Source organism: Rhipicephalus microplus, unplaced genomic scaffold, assembly GCF_043290135.1.
Source record: "Rhipicephalus microplus isolate Deutch F79 unplaced genomic scaffold, USDA_Rmic scaffold_48, whole genome shotgun sequence".
NCBI lineage: Eukaryota > Metazoa > Arthropoda > Arachnida > Ixodida > Ixodidae > Rhipicephalus > Rhipicephalus microplus.
The window spans coordinates 2,161,679-2,185,405 of record NW_027464621.1 but is presented as its reverse complement, the minus strand read 5'-3'; the positions used below and the strand labels follow the sequence as shown (position 1 = coordinate 2,185,405).

The following is a 23,727-nucleotide window of genomic DNA, read 5'->3' as shown; positions in this document are numbered from 1 at the left end:
CTTTTAGGGTTAACGACGGCCGCAAAAATATTAGCGGCGGTCACTAGAGTATCAATTTAGGAACATCTGCGCCATACAATTCCATATTTTCACAAATAAGATCCGGATCAAGATCTGAAAGCGAAAAAGACTTTACCGTTTTTAGCGCGCAAATAGACGGTGCTTTTTGCACGCTGTGGTCCAAGCAGTACCAACTTCGCCACGCTCACACGCCACACTTAAAGGAAAATGTCAACAACAGAAACTAGCCTTTCTTCATCGCATCATATCCCAGCGCTGACGGCACACGCGCGTAGTAGTAATGAAGAGTCGTCCAACAGTCGTTGGTGCTGGCGAGCCGAGGCAGCAGCAATCGATTCACCAGCGCACTGCCCTCTTCACTTCTGGAGTTACAGCAGCACTATCTCCACTATCACTCAATCCGTACTGCGCATGTTGCCGCTAGATGTCCTCCGCTGCACTTCTCACTTCTGCTTCTGTTCGGTGAATTCAAGGTCGTGCAAGGGTGTGCAAAGGTCGGTTGGTGCAGAAGCAGCGCGCAACGAGAGATAAGTTTCTTTTCATTTCTTTGTGTTTGTGAACACTATTATTTTTTTCGCTCTTAATCAATAATTAGCGTTGCGAGTACTGTAGGTGTGGGACACGGGCAACGTTGTAGTGACGTTGACCACGTGAACGGGCTAGGCGGCTGTTTTGAAGAAGGTCGGGGTGCCAGGTTAGTTGTTAAAGAGCTAGCGCCGAACACGAAGGGGACCTAGTGAGAGGCTACTAGCGAAATTGAACACGTATGTCTGTGGTGTAGGCGGCAGCTTCAAACAGCTGTTGAGGTAGAAGAGTTAACGGAGGCGGCTGGATAGCTGGATTAGGGTTGAACGTAGGCCTATCGGCCCTCGGTCCGATGGTCGGGCGGGCGATGGCTAAGGAGGCTAGGAAAACCACGAGCGAGAGTGAGCTAGTGCAGTGCGAAGAATGCAAGCGCTGGTACTACTTAAATGAGACAGCATTGACGAGTTTGGCCGACGCACAGAAGGCGAGCTTCGTATGCAGGCAGTGCTAGGCACTGAAGGCGGCCGTGCAGCGCATGGAGGCTAGCATCAAGGGGCTTCAGGAGGAGCTTAGGGCGGAACGGGAGCAGAGGATAGAACTTCAAAAAGAGCTCGGAGCGTCGCGTGAGCGAGAGGAGGCTACCGCCAGCCTATTAGAGCAAATGAAGGGCGACCTTCGAAAAGAACGGGAAGGGCGGACCGAGCTAGAGCAGCGGGTAAAGGAGCTAATGGCGCTTTACCCCGGCCCCAAGCGTGTGAGACAGAAGGCGGGGGTAGCGGAGAAGGCGAGAGGCGGGAAGGAACAGGCGAGAAGGGAGGTCAGGGGGCCGCAGTGTCTAGCCACAGCACGGAGACTCCGAGAACATACAGCTCGGTGGCGCAGCAGTCTTCAAGCAGGGCAGAAACACAGGACAGACGGCAGAGAGAGAAACAGGTGAAACAAACAGGGGCGCCATCACAAAAAGGAAGCCAGCGATTGGAGCGTAGAAGGGTCCTAGTGGTGGGGGACCCTAACGTGGCCAGGGTTACGTCTTCAAGACAGTGAAGGAAGATGGGAGAGTCAGGATGGAGGCACAGTCGGGGAGGAGCATGGTGGATGCACTGGCCAAAGCTCAGGAAGTTGTAGAAAACAGCATGGAGGGCGAAAATCTAGTCATTATTCATGCTGGGCTCAATGATGTGTTGAAAAGCAAGAATCAGAACCTTCAGAGAAAGCTAGAGGATGGGATGCGTAAGCTCCGAGAAGCCTCTGGGAGTGTGCATGTGACCATATGCACAGTCCCAGGGGTCTGGGGGCAGCCTCGTGGGATTGAAAGGAGGGTAGTAGAGGCCAATTGTGTGATCAAGAGTTTGAGGCGGCAACTCGGATACAGCGTAATGGAAGTTAACCAAGACGTGTACGAGCCCGGCGCTCGCCCCTTTGCACAGGATGGCATTCACTACAGTGGTGCGACGGGCAGGAGGGTCGTTAACGGAATGGGTCGCCAAGCCAAAACTTTTTTAGGGAGACCCAAAGCCCTGAGGTCAACAGTGTAGCCAAAGACGGACCTAAAGGGGCACAAATATTCAAGCAACACGAAGTCCGTGAGAGAAGAAATCGACGTAAGCACAAGGGCCGAGCTAAGTCAGACGTAGGCTATATTAACATGCAGGGTGGCAGGAATAGGTTAAAGTAGAAAGAGATAGAAGAGCAGTTGAGACAGGAGGAGCTGATGGTATATGGGGTTGTGGAGACACATTTTCGGGACCTGGAGCAACCACCCTGCAACCCGGACTACGTATAGGAATATTGCAATAGAACAGAAGGCAGCAAAAAGGGGCGTGGAATTGGTGCATTTATACATAAGAGCATGGGTTGGCAAAGAGTCAAGCAGGGATGCAAGGAACATTTATGGCTAAAAGGGAAAGTGGCAGGGCAAATGACACTCCTTGGTTTCGTGTACTTGTGGACGGGAGCAAAGGCCAGAGAGGAAAACCAGGCAATGGTAGAGGGTATATCAAATGACATTCAGGAGTTAGGAGGAGAGTGCGAGATAATTATACTAGGAGATATGAATGCGCACATAGAAGATATAGATGGGTATACTGACTCAACAGGCAAAATGATCATGGATATGTGTGAAAGGCATGATTTGATCATTTGCAACAGTACCGAGAAGTGTGAACGGCAAATAACATGGGAGGTAGGAAGGCTGCAGTCAACGATAGATTGTGCACTGATGTCACATAGGATGTATTATAAGCTCAGGGGAATGCACATAGATTAAGGTGGCTCCAGAAGTCTTGGTAGTGAGCACAAACGTATCAAGCTAAGTTTTGGAAGAGCAGCGAAAGCGGGAAGGAGACAAGATGAGCAACTACAGGAAAATTTTCATTCAGAAAGGCAAATAGAAGTTGCTACTAAACAAATTGAGAAAGTAATCACTGAGAGTAATAAAAATGTGTGGACATACACAAATCTAATTAGACTGTTTGGGCTAGAGCTTGCTAAGGCACGTTACAAGTCAACTCGGAAAAGAAGACACAAGCCCAAGAGTTGGTGGGATGAGGAAGTTAAGAGAGCCATAGCAAAACGTCAGGAAGCCTCTAGGGAACACAGACATGCTAAGCAACAGGGTGAACCGACAGATTATGTTGAAAGAAAATGGGAAATCTTTCTAAGCTCTAGAAGGGAAGCATCCCTCCTGATCAATGAAAAGTTTAGAAGAAAGGGTGCTCAGTGGCTGGTAGAAGTACATAAAAAGGACAGAAAGGCAGCTGCGAAATTATGGAACCATCTAAACTGCCTGAGAAATGAAACAAACCTAGAGCAGAGGTTGATAACCACAGCTCAAGGTGCTAGGCTAGAAGAGGACGAAGCTATTGAATATATAAGAACAAGGGTGACAGAAAAATTTCAACAAATAAGTGCCTTATGCACCACAATAGACAGGCACGGATCAAGTGGCACAATGGCTCCATTTTCACAACGAGAGTGGGAAAGGGCTGAGAAGAGGGTTCCAAGTAGTACATCAACAGGCCCAGATGGCATTCCAATGATGCTGATAAAGACATTGGGTCCGAAGTCTAAACAGACTTTGAGAGAGGCAGTGAGCAGAACAATAATCGATGGTGAAGTCCCTGATGGATGGAAACTTAGCCCGGTGAGCATGATCTGTAAAGGAAAGGGGGACAAAGATGACATAAACAACTACCGTCCTACAACAGTGACATCAGTGGTCTACAGGCTGGCGATGCAGATTATAAAGGAAAGACTGCAGGCATGGATAGAGGATGAGGGGGTGCTGGGGGAACTGCAGAATGGGTTTCGGAAACAAAGACGGTTGGAAGACAATTTGTTCTCACTGACGCAGTGGATCGAAATAGCAGAAAAGGAACTCAGGCCCCTGTGGCTAGCATTTTTGGATATCAAGGGAGCGTATGATAGCGTGGTTCAAGAAGAGTTGTGGGAAACACTAGACACAGTGGGTGTGAAGATGGAGTTACTAATCTTTTAAAGGAAATCTATAAAAGTAACAAGGTAGTTATAAAGTGGGAAAAACAAGTATCCAAGCCCACAGAGGTGAAACGGGGACTTAGGCAGGGGTGTCCACTGTCACCCTTGTTATTCATGATGTACCTACAAGGATTAGATGCCAAATTAGAGGGAAGTGGACTTGGCTTCAACGTGTCTTTACTCAAACAAGGAAAACTCATTGCGCAGACACTACCAGCATTAATGTACGCAGATGATATAGTGCTAATGGCCGACAACAAGGAAGATTTGCAGAGATCTATGGACATCTGCGGTAATGAGGGAGATAGGTTAGATTTTAGATTCAGTAATGAAAAATCAGCAGTCATGATTTTTAATAATAACGAAGGTAGTGAGCTTAGAATACAGGAGGTCACGCTAGAGATAATAGATAAATACAAATATCTGGGCGTATGGATAAGCAATGGGACCGAGTACCTGAGGGAACACGAAATATACGTGACGACTAAAGGTAACAGGAATTCAGCAGTGATGAAAAATAGGGCACTGTGGAATTACAATAGGTATGATGTTGTGAGAGGAATATGGAAAGGGGTCATGGTTCCTGGGCTGACGTTCGGCAATGCGGTCTTGTGCATGAGATCAGAAGTTCAAGCAAGATTAGAAATTAAGCAACGTGGAATAGGTAGGCTTGCTTTAGGAGCTCACGGGAATATACCAAATCAGGGAGTACAAGTTGACATGGGATGGACATCATTTGAGGGCAGGGAAGCTAGCAGCAAGATAAAATTTGAGAAGCGATTGAGAGAAATGGGGAAAGAGCGTTGGGCTAGGAAGGTTTTCGGCTACTTGTACATGAAGAATGTCAATACAAAATGGAGGAAGCGAACCAGGAAGTTGACTGGTAAGTACTTAGAAAACAGCAGGTGGCCAAACCAAAAAGAACTATCGGTTAAGAAGAAAGTGAAGGAAACTGAGACTGACATGTGGAGAATGGGCATGATTAAGAAGTCCGCACTAGAGATCTATCGAACTTTTAAGCAGGAAATTGCCAAATAAAGGATCTATGATAATACTCGGGGTAGTTCTCTACTGTTTGAGGCCAGTATGGGAGTATTGCGAACCAAGACATATCGGGTCAAATACGAAGGGGTAGACACAGTATGCAGTGCGTGTGGAGAGGAAGAAGAAACTGCCGAACACTTGATAATGTTCTGTAAAGGGCTTCACCCTATAGTTCAGGATGATGGCGCAGAGTTTTTCAAAGCACTGGGGTTTAGGGACAGGGAGGGCAAAATAGACTTTAAGCGGGTAGACTTAACTAGAAGGAGGTTATCTGATTAGTGGCTAAAGTCAAGGCACGAGTGAAAATTAAACCCTTCACTGCAAAGTACGAATCCTCAACCTCACTATTTAAGGAAAAAAAGATAAATCTAATAGTTAGTTCACTAAGTATTACGGCTAGGTGGCGTTAGCCGCCGCCCAATCTAAAGGGTACAGCCACATCCATCCATCCATCCATCCATAGTTGTATCGTTGCCATGAAGGAATGGATGCCCTCAGACCCCATTGTAGGTTGTGGTATCGGCGCTGGCTGACACCACCAAGGTCCGCGAAGCCACTCGGCGCATTTTGCCGCAATTTTCGAGATTTTTATCAGAATTGCGCAAGCATTCTCGTTTGTATCAGTTTGGCGCATTTGGCGCAGGAATGGAATCACTGCAGAGTGGATTAGGGAACAAACGAGGATTAAAGATATCATAGCTGAAATCAAGAAGAGAAAATGGACATGGGCCGGGCATGTAGCGCGTAGACAGGATAACTGCTGGTCATTAATGGTAACTAATTGGATTCCCAGAGAAGGCAAGCGGGTTAGGGGGAGACAGAAGGTTAGGTGGGCAGATGAGATTAAGAAGTTTGCGGCTATAAACTGGCAGCAGCAAGCACAGGACCGGGTTAAATGGCGGAACATGAAAGAGGCCTTTGTCCTGCAGCGGACGTAGTTAAACTGGTGATGATGATGATGATGACGTTGCCGCAAGTTATTCGAATACCTGCCTTGCCCAGCGCTCTCTGTTCATGAATTGAAGGCGACTCCTGTACACTAACTTGCTGGAGGCCTCGCGTGCTTCAAAACCAGACCAGCCGAAGTCCCCCTGTACTGCCTCGTTCGCCACTCTTCCATGGCACGCAAGCCCCGTACGGCCAACTTCTCGTTGCCGCCGCTCCAGCCATTCTCTGGTGGCCGCTGTCAAGCAGACTACTGCATTGGCAAATGCCAGGCAGGGAACGTGCACTAGTTTCTATATGTCCCGCACCATGATGAAGCGGTTGCACCCCCACAAGATTCGGCGACGAAGAATGCCCTGAGCACGCAGTAAGGCTGGGCGGATATGGGCTTCTTGCTGATTATATATACTGGCCTCAGAGCAGAGTAGCACGCCCAGGTAGACTTATATGTAGTCTCCATGGCGATGTTCCCACTTCCCAGCTTGAGATATACAGCTTCAGCGATGTTGTCAGCAAATGGGTACAGCCTTGTTTTTTTTTTTTTGCGGTGAAGTGTAAGCCCAGCGAACTCATTTCTGTAGCAAAGATGTACATTTCTGTAGCAAAGATGTACTGATTGGACATTTTGGTTGGACCCGGTGTAAATAAAAGAAGCCCTGCGGCGCGTCGCGATCGGCAGTCCTAGAGAGAGGAGTCCCCATGTCGGAGAGCCGACATGTGTGTGAGTCAGCGGTCTTAGGCGAAAGGCTGACCTATGTGTTAGAGAGGAGAGCTCGGCTCTTCGAGTCTCTGTCGGCCCCAGTGCCGAAATTGTAACGCCTCTGTATATATGCTGTACATAAACCTTGTTTAACTCACCGTCGTCTCGTCCGCTCGTCTTATCGGCTCTGCGCAGAAGCAGTCGCGAGCTGAGAAACATACGCTACCAAACGGCTGGTTACCTTCCCGGCGGAGTTGAAAGCAGTGGCGCCTTGGGACCGTGTTGGCATCGCCGTCTTTCGCAACAGTGGTTGGCAGCTGCGGGATCGGCCGGCGTCAGCGACATCGATGCGGTGAGTGCCTGATGTTTTCCCCTCAGTTCACCAGACTACTCTAGCTCAGGTTGTAGTAGTTTAGAGAAGGGCTGTGTGAAGCATTGAAGTGAGCTTTGATCGTTTCAAGCCAAGTCGAAGCGCTTTGAAACCAAAGTTAATGCGGAGGGGGTAAACACGGGAGTGTGAAAAATTGCTTGCGCGTCTTGCTAGTAGGCTTATAGTGGGTACGGCAAGTAGATTCTTAACAGGGGCAAACAGCAAGAGGCTAGTGTGAACGATGGAGAACCTTAAAGTGAAGGAACTCATCGAAATTTGTGAGGAACTCGGCATTACTTTGGGCCGTGCGAAACGAAAGCAAGCGATCCTTGAGATCATGAAGGATGAGGGAGTGTCGGCTGAGGAAGTCGATGAGGCCTGGGTGGATATCAAAGCACGCCGTGAGGAGGCTGAAAGGCGAGAAGTAGAAGCTCGCGAACGTGAGGAGGCTGAAAGGCGCGAAGCTCGCGAACGTGAAGAAAGGCGCGAAGCTCGCGAACGTGAAGAAAGGCGAGAAGCTCGCGAACGTGAAGAGGCTGAAAGGCGCGAACGTCGCGAGCGCGAGGAGGCCGAGAGACAGGAGCGCCTCGAGATGAAACGAATAGAATTGGCAATCCTACAGTGTTCGCAGGCGCCTAGCGCAGCTTCTCCGACGATTCAGGTCAGCGGTATTAGAATTCGGGACCAACTGCCACCGTTCGTAGTAGGCGAGGACATGGCGAAGTATCTCGTCAAGTTTGAACACGTCTGTGAGCGAAACGCTTTGGAGCGGTGTCTTTGGGCGCGGAACCTGCTAGCTCTTCTTCCCGGCGAAGTGTCCGACGCGATAACTTGCTTGTCGAGGGAAGCGTTTGAGAGCTATGACGAGGTTAAGGAAGTGCTCTTAAGACGTTATAAATTGTCACCCGAGGCTTTCAGGCAAAGGTTCCGGTATGCTAAAAAGGGGAATGAGTCACACGTTGACTTCGCGTTTCGTCTTAAAGCCGATTTGATTGAATGGCTCAAGGGCGAAGGTGTTTATGACGACCGCGATAAAGTGGTGGAATGCGTTGCATTGGAGCAATTCTACCGCTGCATCGAGGAGGATGTTAAACTTTGGCTGCAGGACAAACTTGGTGAAGTACAGCTAAACAAGGCAGCAGAGTTAGCTGAGGAGTATTATACTCGCCGAAAGTTGCATAGCAGGGCAGTGCGCGTTGAAAAGGATGAAAGAAAAGAGGGCTTTTCAAAGAAACCTGATCAACGGAAACCCGCTCCGCACCGTAATTTCAAAAAGGACCCGTCTCTTACGAAGGACACTGTAGAGGAAGGGAAAACAGAAGCGGAAAAATCGAGTGAGGTCTCTAAACAACGCACTGATACCACACGGGCGTTTGAATCACGGAAGCCACTAATCTGCTACAACTGCAAAAAGGAAGGGCACATCGCGATAAACTGTAAGCAAAAGTTTGCTTTTGCAACAATTAGAGAATCGGAAAAGAACATGCGGTTGTTGGAGCCGTATATCCAAGAAATTAGTGTGAATGGGAAAGCGTGTCGAGCACTTAGAGACTCCGCGGCAACCATGGATGTTGTCCATCCTTCATTGGTGTCCCCGGATGACTTTACAGGAGAATGCGCGTGGATCAGGCAAGTCGCCGAGGAGCAGAGTGCTTGCTTACCTATCGCCACGGTTGTCATTGAAGGCCCGTTCGGTAAGCTTCGCACCGAAGCAGCTGTGTCTGCCGCGCTAAATGATCGTTTTCCTTATCTTTTCTCCAACAACTCGGAGCAGCTTCTCAAAGAGCAGGGCAAATCGTTCTTCCCCAACTTAGCGTGCATGGCCCTCACGCGATCGCAAGCGCGAAAGCTTTCGCGGAAGCTTGACCTGGTTCCATGCGGTGAACTCTCAAGTGACCTTGTCGGCGGGTCGACGGAACCCCAGAAAGGAAAGTTTCCGCATGAGTCATGTGAGCAGTCACGCGAGCGGCCCGTCGCCGAACCTAGCTGCGCGGTTTCCGGAGAAAGGGGAGACGACATGGCGCCATTGAGTCAGAGCGAGAGGGTTGCAACGCTCTCGCCTGTAGCGGAAAGTTGGAGCGAGCTGCCGAGAGTTGATCGAGAGACGCTCATTCGAGAGCAACGTGAGGATTTCTCGATTGAAGCGCTAGTGGAAAGCCAAATTGAAGTGCGAGTGGAAAGCCAGAAAAACGCGGCAAAAGTGCTGTCGAAGGAGCACTACGAGGAATCGGTGAAGAAGCGTGCTTTTGAAGTTGATAATCAGGTAACGCTGCTGCAGCCGTCCAAGAGTAACAAGCTTGAGGTTGATTGGGAAGGGCCCGCAAAAGTAGTATCGAAGCTTTCTGATACCAATTGTGAAGAGAAATTAGGAAGGCGGCCGAACAAAATTTATCACAGTAACTTGAAAGCAGTCGTAAATTTACTCTTAAGTGCTTCAGAGGAAGAGGAAGCAGAAATTTTGAGTTCTAGTGAGGTAATTGAAAGGGGATCGAAAGTAATCCGGGAGGAGATAAACCTAGAGCCTAGCTTAAGTGAAGGAGGACCTGAGAAAGAGGATCTGAGAAAGATTGGTTCCGAGTTTGAAGACGTGTTTTCGGACCGCCCCGGAAACATGAGGGTGATCGAACACGATATCGAGCTAAGCGGTGAGGAGTCAATCAGTAGCAAGCCGTATCGTTGTTCCCCTGTGCAACGTCGCAAGTGTGAGCCGCTCTTGGTGCCGCATAGGTATCGTCGCCTAAAAGTGGCCGGTTACTGAGGTGGAGCATGTTGCTCCACAGCGCAACTTTGACGTTCGCTAAAGAAAAAAAAAAGGGAAAGGTAAACGCTAATGCAGGTGCATTGAGCAGTGCGTTCCAGCTAGTAACTTCTCAACCTTTCGGTTTCTCGCTGGCGATTCGGGGCAAAATTTTGACCTCATCACGACCTGGGCTGAGCGCTCTCGTTCAGAGTGATCTCAAGGGGCCAACTTTATGTGGTATTCTAATTCGTTACGTTGTTGTACGTGGAAAAAAAATTGAGTTGTCATTTTAAGAGTCTTGTGTCCCATATGTGCCTCTTGATGTAGAGGGAACAAAATTCCGATAGACACGTAGATAGGTATATGTTGTACTATACTTTGTCTGGTGTTCTGTCGGGTGACCGAAGGCACTTGCGTGTGTCGTGTGTTGTCTGTTGTCGATCCGTTCTTGGCAAGTTGCAGAACCATCGACAAGTGCTGAAACCGAAGATGGTCAGAAGAGACGAGTGAAGCTGGTCAGCAAGTTGTGGCGACAAGCCAGTGGGGCTGGGATCCGTCGTCAAAATGGGATGTGTACCCGGAACAGTCTGGAGCTGTAGTCTCCCCATGGCCCTGGAGGCGAACCTGGAGGGACCTGGCGAACGAGCGCACCTGACATCCGAGCCCCGTGGAAGCAGCTCGTCTTTCCGGTGCATTGTCTGGCGGCGGGGGTGCTGTTATGCCAGCGAGTCCTCGTCAAACGACCGTGCCTCTGAAAAAGGCAATCTGGGTCAAGGCCAGCCCGCAGTCTGCCTGGCGCGATCACCTCGACGGCGTGAACACGCGCGGCGCTCCTCTGGCCCACGTGCAGTGAGTCAGTTGCGCACGTGACAGCGAGCCGGCGTCCTCGTGTCAGGTGGTCTGACGCATGGCGCGGCGGCCCCATTGGCGGAATCTGCCCGGACGACCAGCGGCGCTTCTGATTGGACATTTTGGTTGGACCCGGTGTAAATAAAAGAAGCCCTGCGGCGCGTCGCGATCGGCAGTCCTAGAGAGAGGAGTCCCCATGTCGGAGAGCCGACATGTGTGTGAGTCAGCGGTCTTAGGCGAAAGGCTGACCTATGTGTTAGAGAGGAGAGCTCGGCTCTTCGAGTCTCTGTCGGCCCCAGTGCCGAAATTGTAACGCCTCTGTATATATGCTGTACATAAACCTTGTTTAACTCACCGTCGTCTCGTCCGCTCGTCTTATCGGCTCTGCGCAGAAGCAGTCGCGAGCTGAGAAACATACGCTACCAAACGGCTGGTTACCTTCCCGGCGGAGTTGAAAGCAGTGGCGCCTTGGGACCGTGTTGGCATCGCCGTCTTTCGCAACAAGGTGAAAGCGGACATCCCTGCAGAAGACCCCTGCAGACGCTTACCGGCTCACTCTTCACATTAGCGAATCGGGCAATGATGCTATTGTTGGCTTAGAGACGCCTCACTGTCGCCAATAGCTTCTCCGGCATACCCAGTGCGGCTAGACGAGTGAACAAGATATCATGTGGGACATTGTCGTAGGCTTTTTGGACATCCATGAAGCAGCATAACAATGAGCGTCCTTGTTTCCTGGCGATCTTTATCTATTCGCCACTCCTTGCGAAAACCGTTCTGCAGCTCTGTAAGCTGCCCTTTACATTCAGCCCATCCACTGATCTAGCCCTTAAGCACCTGGGTAAAAAGCCGGTACATAGTGCTGGTGACTGTGAGTGGCCGGTAGTCCTGGAGGTTTCCTGCCTTGCCTCCACGTCTGAGTATGAGGGCGACTCTGCCTCGCTGCCAGTCCGCTGGAATGTCCACTCCCGCAAAGATGTCGTTGAACAGGCTAGCTATGCTCTTTCGATTCTTGTACAACGCACTTAAGCGCGCTGGGATGCCATCTGGCCCTGGGGCTGTGTGGGCTCGGAGTCGGGGAAAAGCACGGTCCAGAGAGATGCGGCATATTTCCCATTTCGGGGCCCCTTCCTCCGGGGAACCCTGTACGACACTTTCTTCTACACCTTGGGAGTTCCTGTCATCGACCTGGTGGTCCTTCGTACACCCAAGTGACCCATACAGAGTCTTCAGGTGCTCTGTCAAGGCCTCCTCCATGTCCGGGGCAGGGTTGCCAGTGCTCTAGAATGAACTGAGTAGACTGCTCCTTCCGGTCCAATGTTTGAACATAGTTCTAGAATTTCTGGGCCGCGTTTTTGCCTTCTGATTTCAGCTTTTGCAGGAACAGCATATTGAACCTACAAAGTTTCACCTGCACAAGAGCCTGCATGTCGCGCTTGAGTTGAAAGTAACGCTGCCATGTGACGTCGGTTTGCACTGCATCTTTCATTTTGACTGCCTGACAATGAGAGCGATTTGCTTCTCGCCGTGCATGCCACGCTTTAGCAACTTCCATGTCCCACCAGAGTTTTCGGCCGTAGCGAGCTGGTCTTGTGCCATTAGTGACTTAATGCCTTTCCATTATATGACATAGTACTATAGTACTGACACATACTCTTCGTATGTTTTCGCATTCTCTCTCTCTCTGGGCTCCTTTCGAATTGCTCCGCCACTTTTTCAAGTGAGCTCACTGGCAGATACCTATTAGAGGTGAATCTTTGTTTCGAGTCTGGCTCTCGGTGTTAGGCTTTGGAGAAATATAGCCGAAGTCGATTGTGGTCGCTCCCGATGCTATGCATTCCCTCCTCATCTATGTGGAGTAATCGTAGGGCTTTTGCCAGCCCATCGGACGCCAGGGCGTAGTCGATAGACGTGCCGCTTCCTTGAGCACACCAAGTTGTTTGGCCATCGCAACATGAAGCAGTGTTGTGGAATTCCAGCTGAAGCTGTTCTGCCAGTTGAGTAAGCAGTATGCCATTCGCATCTGTATAGCCATCCAGCTTGGAAATATGTCCATTGAAGTCTCCCAAGATGAGCACTTCCCTCCAGTTCGCTAGGCGTTCCGCATCTCCAAGGACACACTCCAACAGTTGCTCATTTTCCTCATAGTGCACACCCTTGACAGCGAAATACACCAAACACACTGCTACTGGTATCCCTATCAAGTCACCCGTCATCCACAAATGGTCAGCACAGTCCCTGTCCTCTCGCTGCCACTTTTGTTCACGTCTCCACAGGAAGCCCACACCCCCTCCCTTTCAACCATGACCAGTTCTGTTTTTGCCTTCCCATCTCCCATCGGCATGAATTATAGGTGGCTCCTCGAGCTCCCAGAGATGGGTTTCAGCTACAGCATAGAGCAGGATGTGCTCTGCGGTCATAGCTCGGTATAGCTTTTCACACTTCAGTGTGTGTTGACGTATCATGTCCCCCACTATTTGATAAATGTCGCCGTGAGCCCTGCTGTGCAATGACGTGGCCTGCTCCGCTGTCAGCGAGGAAGGTATATATGTCTGTTGGCAAGGTATTGGGCTGTGCGCTATCACCATTCTTGGTTCCGCCTGCGCAGGGTGCACTCGCGAGTAAGGCAGTGGAATCCCGCCATGCTGCTGGCTGTAACCCTCGCCTGCTGGGGTGCACCATCTAGTGAGCGCTCTTGAAACGAAGAGCCCAGCTGCGCCTCTAGCAATGAGCACTAGCATACACACCGGCACAACGACAAGACACAGCCCCCCAGCAAAAGGAGCAAGCTCCTAAAACTCTCGCTGACTCCTCACACTCCGAATGTGTTGGCCACAGCCGAAGATGGGGAGAGGTGGTTCGTGTCTCCCCTCTTTGAACTGAACCATATGCATTTCGAAACGTCGGGAAAATGCCCACTCAAAGTTCTAAAGATAAGAAGGCACTTCGAAATACGTTTTTTTGTTTTCTTCGGGGCTTGCATTTTCTATTCAAGACACGCAGCAACAGCACTAGAATGCTCGATTATGGCCAAAAAGGAAGCAATTACTCAGCACGTACCACCGTCAGATGCGTTCATCGATTAGTCATCACTGAGAATGCTTCATTCGCGAAACTTGAGCACGCAAATGACATTTCGAATCAGTAAGCATAGTTGCATTGGAGTTGATCAGCAAGCTGAGAATTTTACTGCATGTGCGCTGTATTGAGTTGTACATACTGTTACGAGGCTACACCGCGCTGAAGAAGCAAGAGAGACAGCGAGAAAGACGACGCGATTCTGGGATGTGGGGCACGCTCTCTCTTGCCATCATGGCGTACGCTTGGTGTCGTGGAAATATATCTCAACTATCACCTCGTTTCCCTGTGTGCCCTCCCGTAACATTTTGGTGGAAGGTGCAGGGTAGCAAAGCACGACGGAGTTTCACAGCGGACGCCAACTTGCCCCTTCAAACATGTCTACCGACCGAGATGCTGTGTCAACAGCCATGCCCAACGCACCAACGGCGCCCACCTCACCTGTGGTCATTGTGACCACTCTACCCCGCGATCCTGGCAACTTTTCGGGCACTGACGGTGAGGATGTCGATGAGTGGCTTCAACACTACGAGCTTGTAAGTGAAAATCACAGGTGGTACCCAACCATCATGCTGGCAAATTTTATCTTTTACTTGAAAGGAACGGCCAAGGCGTGGTTCAACAACAACGTGGAAGAGCTCACCCGCCGGGACATCTGTAAGATGGAATTGTGCGAGTTGTTCGGCCAACCTGCCGGGTGAAGGCAGGCCGCTAAGAAAGAACTTTGTACCCGCGTCCAGACATCCACGGTGTATTATTTGGTCTATACTCAAAATGTCTTGACCCTCTGCCGTAAGGTTGATACCGCTATGACTGAAGCCAACAAGGTAGCGCACGTACTGAAGGGCATCGCTAATGATGCCTTTAAACTCCTTGTATTTAAAGGCTGTTCGACAGTTCAAGACGTCATTACGGAGTGCCGACGCTTTCAAGAGGTTAAAAGCCATCACATTGCCCACCACTTCTAACATCGCTGCATCTTCCTAACACCACTGCAACGTCAACTTGTGAGGACATCCGTTTCAAGACCCAGTCCAATCCACCCTCTGCTGACATTACGAGGGCCGTTCGACGCGAAATCGAAGCGATGCCAGCAGCACCCTTGTGGGTCCTGACGCTGAATGATCCTCAACCCACCATATCCCTCATACAGAGCATTGTGCGCCAAGAATTGACAAACGCGGGCCTTCCGACGATCTGTTTTGTGTACCGACCCGATCTCCATCCGCCTACCTTGAAAACCCGTCAGCACTACTGCCGTCCTGCTCCACGCAACCGAGATCCAAACGCATGAAGGACGCCTGACGAAAGGCCAAGTTGCTCCCGGTGCGAACGAGTGGGACACATTTCACGTCATTGCATGCCGAAGCACGTGGACCTCACCTTCACGCGCAAGCCCAAACTTCACGAACTTCGACACATCAACCCACTCTTCTGGCTAAGAACCACCATGCCGTGATGGCTCAGCTCGTTACGACATGACCGCTACGACCAATGCCCAGTACAGACGCTCGCTTTCACCACGACGTAGATCCTCGCGGTCTCCTCCGTCACCCTGTTCCCCATCTCCATCCTTTGCCCGACGGTTTCCTTCAGGAAACTAACTGGTGCAGCTCCTGGGGTGACACTGCTGCTACGACTTGCCCGACAATTCCTCTGTTGACCATCCCAACGAACCAGAACCTTGTTGATGTAAAAATGGATGGCTTATTTGTTAAAGCTTTACTCGACACTGGTGCCCAAATTTCTGTTATGAGCTCGCACATTCGTGACTTCTTAAAGAAAGTCTTGACTCCAGCTCCTTCATGCTACGTTCGTGTTGCTGACGGCGGTGCAGCTGCCATTGTTGGTGTCTTCACAGCGCACGTTACTATAGCCAGCCATCAAACCTCCGTCCTCTTCACTGTTCGCACCAACTGCACCAATGATGTTATTGTCGGTATAGACTTTTTGTCCACCCATCGAGTGTTCAGTTGGCACGGTGGAACTTGACCTGCCTTGTACAACTGATACGCTCAGCCCGCCCCACGTTAGTCTGTGATCTGCTGAACATGTTCGTTTGCCACCGCAAACACTTACCTGCATTGCTGTAACACTGTCGCCACCTGTACCTGATGGAGACTACGTGCTCACGCCCATTACATCCGTCCTTCTCACTCACAGTGTTACTTTTCCGCACACTACTATTCCGTTACGGGAAAACCATGCTTACATCTATTTGCTGAACTTTGCTCTGTGTCCGCAAGTGCTTCCGTGTGGAATAGCCCTCGCCACGCTGACACCCTCTGAGGATTGAATCATCTCAGCTTTGTACCCCAATGATGTGCGTCGCCCCAACTGCATGCAAGTCTGTTCTTCGATAGCCAGTCCATCTTCTAATGTGAAAAAAATGATCTCGGCGGACCTTTTCCCACATCAAACTGACGCACTCTGTCACATCCTGGAATCGTACTTGGACGTATTTGACTTCTGTGACCGTCCGCTAGGTCAAACCAGCGTTGTGAAGCACCGCATTAACACCGGCGATGCATCTCCGGTACATCAACAGCCGTAACGTGTCTCTCCTGCGAAGTGTCAGATCATTCGAAAGGAAGTCAACAAGATGCTCACCAAAGACATAGTCGAGCCATCTTCTAGTCCATGGGTTTTCCCTTTTGTTCTTGTAAAAAAAAAAGGACAACAGTTGGCGATTTTGTGTTGACTACCTACACCTGAACCGGATCACTAAAAAAGACGTCTAGCCGCTACCGTGGATTGACGACACCCTGGATTGCCTTCATGGCGTTAAGTATTCTTGCTCCATCGACTTTCGATCAGGGTACTGGCAAATTGTTGTCGAGGACATGGACCGTGAAAAGACTACCTTTGTGACCCCTGATGGTCTTTACCAGTTTAAGGTCATGCCTTTTGGATTATGCAATGCTCCAGCCACCTTCGAGTGAATGATGGACACTCTGTTGCACAAGTTCAAGTGGTCAATTTGCCTATGTTACTTTGACGACGTCATTGTATTTTCCCCAACCTTCGAAACACGCCTCGACCACCTTTCCTCCATCCTTTCTGTTTCTCGTAACGTAGAAGCAACGTTACGACGCGCATCATCACGACGTTTCCTTTGACCCGGGTTTCCTTGTGTTGTTGTGGACCCCGACTCGAAATGTTGGTCTCTCTGAAAAACTGCTTTCCTAGTACTCGGGACACTACCGCACCTTGCGCCAGGTGACCGACGTTACCTACGAGATAGCCCCACTGAAGTCATCATCTTCCTCCGCTCCACTGTCTACAGACATTGTACATGTCTCCTGCCTTAAGCTCTACGCTCCGCAACGCCATAGAAAACATCCAGACAGCGCTTCTGCCCCCGGGGGTCATGTTACATGACTACATCACGCTGAAGAAGCAAGAGAGACAGCGAGAAAGACGACGTGATTCTGGGATGTGATTCTGGGCACGCTCTTGCTTGCCATCACTGCTTACGTTTGGTGTCGTGTAAATATATCTCAACTATCACCTTGTTTCCCTGTGTGCCCTTCCGTAACAATACTGTTTATAATAGAGAGTTTTCGAATAGGGGCCCCAAAGCCCTTTGCATATGCATGCTTTGGGTTAAGCAGGAGCAAAGAGTTTTCAAATAGGGTCTGCAGCGCTTTGTACACTCATTTGATTCTTGGTCACTCTAGTACCGGACGACAGCCGTCACTTCAATGGGTACTGTCACGTTTGTCCGACGCTAAGTTTTTGGGGCAGATTTTGGGGCTCTTGCTAAATTTGAGAAATAGTGTCCTCAACCCAAAACCCAAATGCGGTTTGGGTTTTGCGCATGCGCAGTGGCCTGCACCCTATTTCTTTGGGGCCCCTATTCCAAAACTCCCTAATATACCGCAAAGCTTATAATCAAATAATAAGTTTTCGAATAGGGGCCCCAAAAGTGTGGGCCTCAAAGCCCTTTGCGCATGCACACTTTTGGTCGAGAATTTTTCTATTAGGGTCTGCAACGCTTTGGATACTCCCCCAATTCTCGCTCTTGTCACTTCAGTGGATGCCTTCACGTTTGTCCGACCCAAAGCTTTTGGGGCAGTCTTTGGGGCTGCCGCTAAATTCGAGAAATAACGTCTCCAATGCAAAACCCAAAGACGGTTTTTCGAATAGAAGCCCCAAAAGTGTGGGGCCTCAAAGCCCTTTGCACATGCAGGCTTTGGGTCGAGCAGGATCGAGGATTTTTCTATTAGGGTCTGCAGCGCTTTGCATACTTCCCCAATTCTTGCTTTTATCACTTCAGTGGGTGCCTTCACGTTTGTCTGCCCCAAAGCTTTTGGGGCAGTCTTTGGGGCTGCCGCTAAATTCGAAAAACCAAACACAGTTTGGGTTTTGCGCACGTGCAGTGACCTCAACGCTATTTTTTGGGGGGCTCCTATTTGAAAACTCTTAATTATTTACCACGCACTTTCACACTTTTATACAGAAAATCCTCAGTTGCAGCTCTTTAACTGCTAAAGTTGCCAATGGGGCTTGTTTGTATAGCATTTACTGATTTCTCGCGTAAAAAGACAAAATACACATTAATTGGGGCACAAGAAAGGCACACTGCGCCAGGTGTCATCGTGTGCCTTTCTCGCGATTCATTAGTTTGCTCTACCATATAAATCATATCCTTCTTAAACAGCATTGTTTGACTGCCAGCCGGCCGACACGTAAAATTACTAGACAGAGCTGAAAAGACAGAAAAAATAAATATTTGACAGACATCTCTTTTGGGAACTATGTTACGCCTTGTTTTATTAGATTCGCTGTTTATTTTCTACGTGCACTGCTTCACCGAACAGTTTCCTCAATGTTTTTTAACGTCGCCTAGCGAAAATGCCACTGTTGTCATCCTCATCATGACATTGTACATAATAATAATAATAATAGTATTAATAATTATAATAATAATAATAACTGTTGTTGTTATTGTAAGTAACGCACATAATATAATAATTATTTAGTACCTGGTAATGTAATTTTATCCCAACTTTCAACCCTCCCCCCAGAGAGAAATCCTGGGTGTGCTAATGACACAAGCAATAATTTTCAACAAATTATTTTTCTTGTGTGTGAACACACACACTTGTGTGTGTGTTCTCCCTGTCCTGTCATCATTTCATTGCCACACTCAATTTTATCAACCTGTTACAGAAAAAGAATAGAAAGGGGAGAAAAAGATAAAAGGTAAGAGAATGACTACATTGAGTGAGAGGGAGAAAAGCTAAGAAAAAAGAGAGAGAGATAATAAAGTTAGACAGACAGAAAGAAAGGAATAGAAAGCAAAGAAAGAAAAATAGATAAAGATAGAACATACACAAACTACCACACACATAGCCACATAGCCATGTATTATGTAGAATAGCTAGGGATCGGAAAGAGAAAGACGAGAGGGCCAAAGTGCAAGAGATAAGTGCTCACCAGCTCTGCTGTGACCCAGCCTTGCACAACATAATGTGAGCTACACCAACTTAAACCATGCTCTTCTTTTCCCTGGCCCGCTATAGTATAAGCTCCCATTTCTTTAACAGTTTTGGGTATAGTAATGTAAAACAAATGTGTGTAGCGATGGCTCACATACTACAGTCTGCATTGCAGTTTGGTGCGAAGAAGGTGTTGGTTGCCTTATATGTCAGAACCTTTTTTCACACATAATTCAGCATACTCACTCAGAGGCACGAGTACAAGTATGAATGAGTGACCAGGAGTGAGAGTAGGTGTGACTATGAACGTGAGAGAGCATTCATGAGTGCGAGTATGTACGACTACCAACAAGTGTGAGAAGACTTAAGTACAAACATGAGTGAGCCGATGTATGAAAATGAGTACTTATATGTGAAAGCAGGTGTGAATACAAATGTGCATGAGTATGTGTGTGAATAGACATGAGTATTAACAAGAGTACTCATCAGTGTGAGTTGGCATGAGAATGACACCAGTGAGTACCAATGAGTGTAAGCCTAAGTATCGACACGAGTTGGTACTTATCAATCTGAGTGGGCATGAGTATGAATATAAGCGAGTACCAATGAGAGAGTAAGTGTACACGTTTGAATTGACATGAATGGAAGAAGGTAGTCTAGTAGCACATGTTTAGGGTACAGCTGGTGCATTTTTTAATAAAGGAAGAGCTGTGCAAAAAAGACAGCACACCAAGGACAAAGCAATGACACCTGTGAAACACTTGCACAGGTGTTGTCATTGCTTTTGGTGAGCAGTGTTTTTTGTGCAATTCTTCCTTTCTGAAAGAGTGGAATAGAATGCACACCCACAAGTGAGAGTACAAGTGAGCATGATTGCCCATGAGTGCAAGAAATGACTATGACTGCAAGTGATAATAATATCTGAGGTTTTAAGTCCCAAAACAAACAGTCGAACCACGACCCGAGCCTGCTGGACCACAGTTGGCTGTTCCTCTAGTGCAAAGTTATTGAGCAGGGTCATCTCCCACTCCTGTTTGTTGGAGTTAATTTTGGGTTCATTTCGCAGGCCTATACCATATGGTAAGTGTTGGCCACTTTACCACAGTACTGGCACTGCCCACTTATTTTTGGGTTGTAATATTTGAGCACGGCTGGACAGAGCAGCATGTTTGTCTGTAGGCACCACAGGATGCACTTCTTTGTTTTTGAGAGTCCCTTCACTGGGGTGGGATACAAGTGGCATTGCTCAATGTAGTATTCTCTAATTTCGTGGAATTGTGTCAAAGTGTGGGACATTCAGGCGATACAATTACGGCCTAAAAATAAGCCTGTAAATGAAAACCTGCATTCTAGGTATGACGATACTTATATTGATCTAGTAAATCGTATAAAAATTCTTGGAATTATATTTTTGAGCAATATGCTTTGGAACGAACACATTGACAGTGTGCTGGGTCAGTTATCTTGTGTAGTGGGTATGGTGTACAGTGGCAAAACTGCTCTACCATACAAGATAAAACTCTTAATTGATAAATCACTTTTCTATTCACATTTTGCCTATTGTTTCTTTGTATAGAGAACTACAACTAACACGAACTTTCAATAACTGTACCTGATGCAAAAGAAATATATTAGAATAATTTTTAACTTGTCGTATGATGCTCACACAAGCGAATTGTTTCAACAAGCTGGAATACTACCCATACATCTTTTCTACGATTTTAAGTTAGCATTGGCGATCAGGCGTGAATTGAAAAACAGTCGACATTTTTTGTACGACCTCTCAAAACTGCAGCCAAATACTACATTGTTCGAAACACGAAATAAATAAACATGGTATATGAAAACTTCGAGAACAAACTACTCCACAGATAAGTTACCCTACATAATTCCTACGCTGCTTAATAAATATGTGAAAACTGGCATAGATTTCTTATGCTGTACACAGGGTGCGATATACACATAGTTAGTTTATAACATTTCTTTGCATTTGCTATATTTTTATTAGTGTGGCTATCTTTATTTTTGAAATCTGGACTTAATTTATTTTGTTGCTTCTTTTCAATTAATATTGCTGACTGTTTGCCACTGCTGTTGTGCTAAAAGATGGCTGTGGGCCTTTCTCAAGCTGTCTCTTTCGGAGAGCAGCTTCTACCTGCAGCTGTCCATCATCAAACTATTGATGAAAAATAACCATTATTATTATGGCAATGGGGAGCTTCCCGGGAAGTAAGTAGTGCTCGGACCGCTGCATGTGCAACTTCGAGACCCTGATGTCCCGGAGTACATATAAGGCGTTTTGGGGTGGTATTGTGGTTCCTGGTGCTCAGTTTTAATATAGTCTATTAGCCAATGGAGAGATTTGCCCTGCCAGATATCTCTCGCAGGCTCTTCAAGAGTCTGTAATTATTTGTTTTGATTTAGGATGGGATCTTGCCAATGCGATGGCCATCTCCTCCACCTAATTTGAGTTCGCGGCTTTCAAAGTGAAGCCGTCCACCTGGGTTTTCTGGTGTCCTTTAACATGTGCTGACATCACACAGCACGAATTCCTCTATCATTTCACCTCCATCGAAATGCGACCACCGTGACCAAGATTGAACCTGCGACTTTCGGGTCAGCAGCCGAGCACCTTAACAGCTACACCACCACGGCGGACATGAACTCAAGTAAGTACCTGCAACTAAGAGTGGATGCGAGTACGGTCGTGATCACAAGTATGATGTGAATTCCAACATACCTCTACAAAATGACATGTTATGAAGGAAGCCTTTATGACTAGTACATTTGGTTCACACCAGGCACGCACTTAACTCTGCTAATGTCAAGTTTGTTTACCACAGACTGCAATAAGTTAGCTCTTTGTATCCCGTGGCCAATCCAGATGTGCAAGTGAACAATTTTTGTGAGACTAAAGTGAAAATATTGAACATTTAGCTTTATTTCTAGCAGAAAACAAGTGTCCACATATATGGACTCAGGCAACACTATTTACACTATTTCTTCCTTGATCATCATACATGAGAACTTTGCTTCCCGACAGTTCTGTTTCAATGCATTAGTCATTATCGTCATCACTTCAATTATCAATGTCTTTGAGATAAATTGTGGTGTGCAGACCAGAAACCGAAAGTGACGTGTGAAGGCACAGTGGGTTCCGAGTGCGCGTATATGCCATATGATGGTGAGGAAGAAGACACTGACAGCTCGTGCAACGCGGCCTCATGAGTGGGAGACCTGTGCCTTCGGCGGTGCTTGACGGTCGTGTTAAAGGTCAACTAGCGTTCGTGGTCGAGGGTGACTGAACCAGGCGTCGCGTGGTTGTTCTGGCTGCTGTTCCTAGGGCTGGGCAACCGACGAAAGGGGCCAACCAATGTTCTTCTAGCTGGGCGACTAGCCCAGGGAGCAGGCGAGGTCGGCTGTTCGTGCTGCTGTCCACAACATTGGATTGAGTCCTCGCTTTGGGCCACGAACGAGGCCAACTGACAAGCTGATGTTCCTGCTGGACGACTGGTCCAGGGAGCAGGTAAGTGGCTGGCACGATGCCAGGGTACTGCCGGGACGATACAAGGTGTAGCCGAGTGCTGCTGTGGCAGAGGGCCAGATCATGGAAAAGACCTACCCACCTCGGACACCGTGAGCGAGCCAGACGGCGCACTGTCCTCAAAAGACTGGTGTGCACGTCACTGACACAGTGAGAGAACTTTTCACTTAAAGACTATTGCTCGATAGCTTGTGTACCCTATGTAAATGCATGTTTGTCCATGTGTGGTATGAAATGCACTGGTGTACTGTAAACTCCTTTCTAGAGCCGTCCTGCTCCTAATAACATTACAGTCTTCATTAGAAGTTCCACACATTTATGATTAATATCACCGTCATCACAAACGTTCACACAGCCGCTTGCTAACTGCTCTGATTCAACACTTTCGTCATCATTACTGGCATCATCATCACATACCATAATTAATGTCTTTATTATCAGTTCAACACAATCATTCATATCATCATCATCGTCTTAATGCTAATATTCATTTTCATCATCAACGCCACTATCACCATTCAAAGCTCGTTTGCTTGTTTACAGCTCTGCTTCAACGTGTTCAATGTCACCTTCACTATCACTGATCATCACTGCCAATTCGTTCATGCTTGCGTTCAAACTGTATGCTTTCATCAGCAGCAGCATTGACCAAGAGGCCTTTGCTTGTTGATGGCTCTGTTTCAACGCCTTAATTATTGGTCCTTTCCAAACAGGAACATTCGCTTCTGCTGGTCAGCTAGAATATTATAGCAATGATGTAGTCTGGGGTCTGCCCATAAGACCGGAGCCAGTCAAGTCTCAGGGAGAAGTCGAGTAGAGTACACCTACTTCAGTGCCCAGCTTTATCACGTCTCTCTTCATTACCTTTTTGTGGTGTACTTACAGCAACCTATGGCTTTCTGAAATAAACCCTGGTTTTGATCCTCTTCTCTTCGAAAAAAAAAAAAAAAAATCTTCCTTCGATGCATCTCT

General features: G+C 48.0%; 2 protein-coding genes across 3 annotated transcripts in view; one reads left to right on the top strand and one right to left on the bottom strand.

Moving 5' to 3' along the window:
* The first annotated feature begins 741 nt into the window (after window positions 1-741).
* The window catches only part of LOC142788231 (uncharacterized), a 34,403-nt gene continuing 11,417 nt past the window's right edge, over window positions 742-23,727 (top strand). Inside the window, exon 1 of one of the 2 annotated variants that reach the window (XM_075884816.1) lies at window positions 742-21,880. In XM_075884816.1, the coding sequence (XP_075740931.1) occupies window positions 7,342-9,858 (2,517 nt within the window). In that variant the 5' untranslated portion in view covers window positions 742-7,341 and the 3' untranslated portion in view covers window positions 9,859-21,880. Of the gene's footprint in view, window positions 22,906-23,727 lie in introns of both variants that reach the window. The other variant, XM_075884815.1, reaches the window with a different exon arrangement.
* LOC119176976 (uncharacterized) lies at window positions 11,512-11,946 on the bottom strand. The gene has a single exon (XM_037428308.1). The coding sequence runs from the start codon at window positions 11,944-11,946 to the stop codon at window positions 11,512-11,514; it is 435 nt and encodes a 144-aa protein (XP_037284205.1).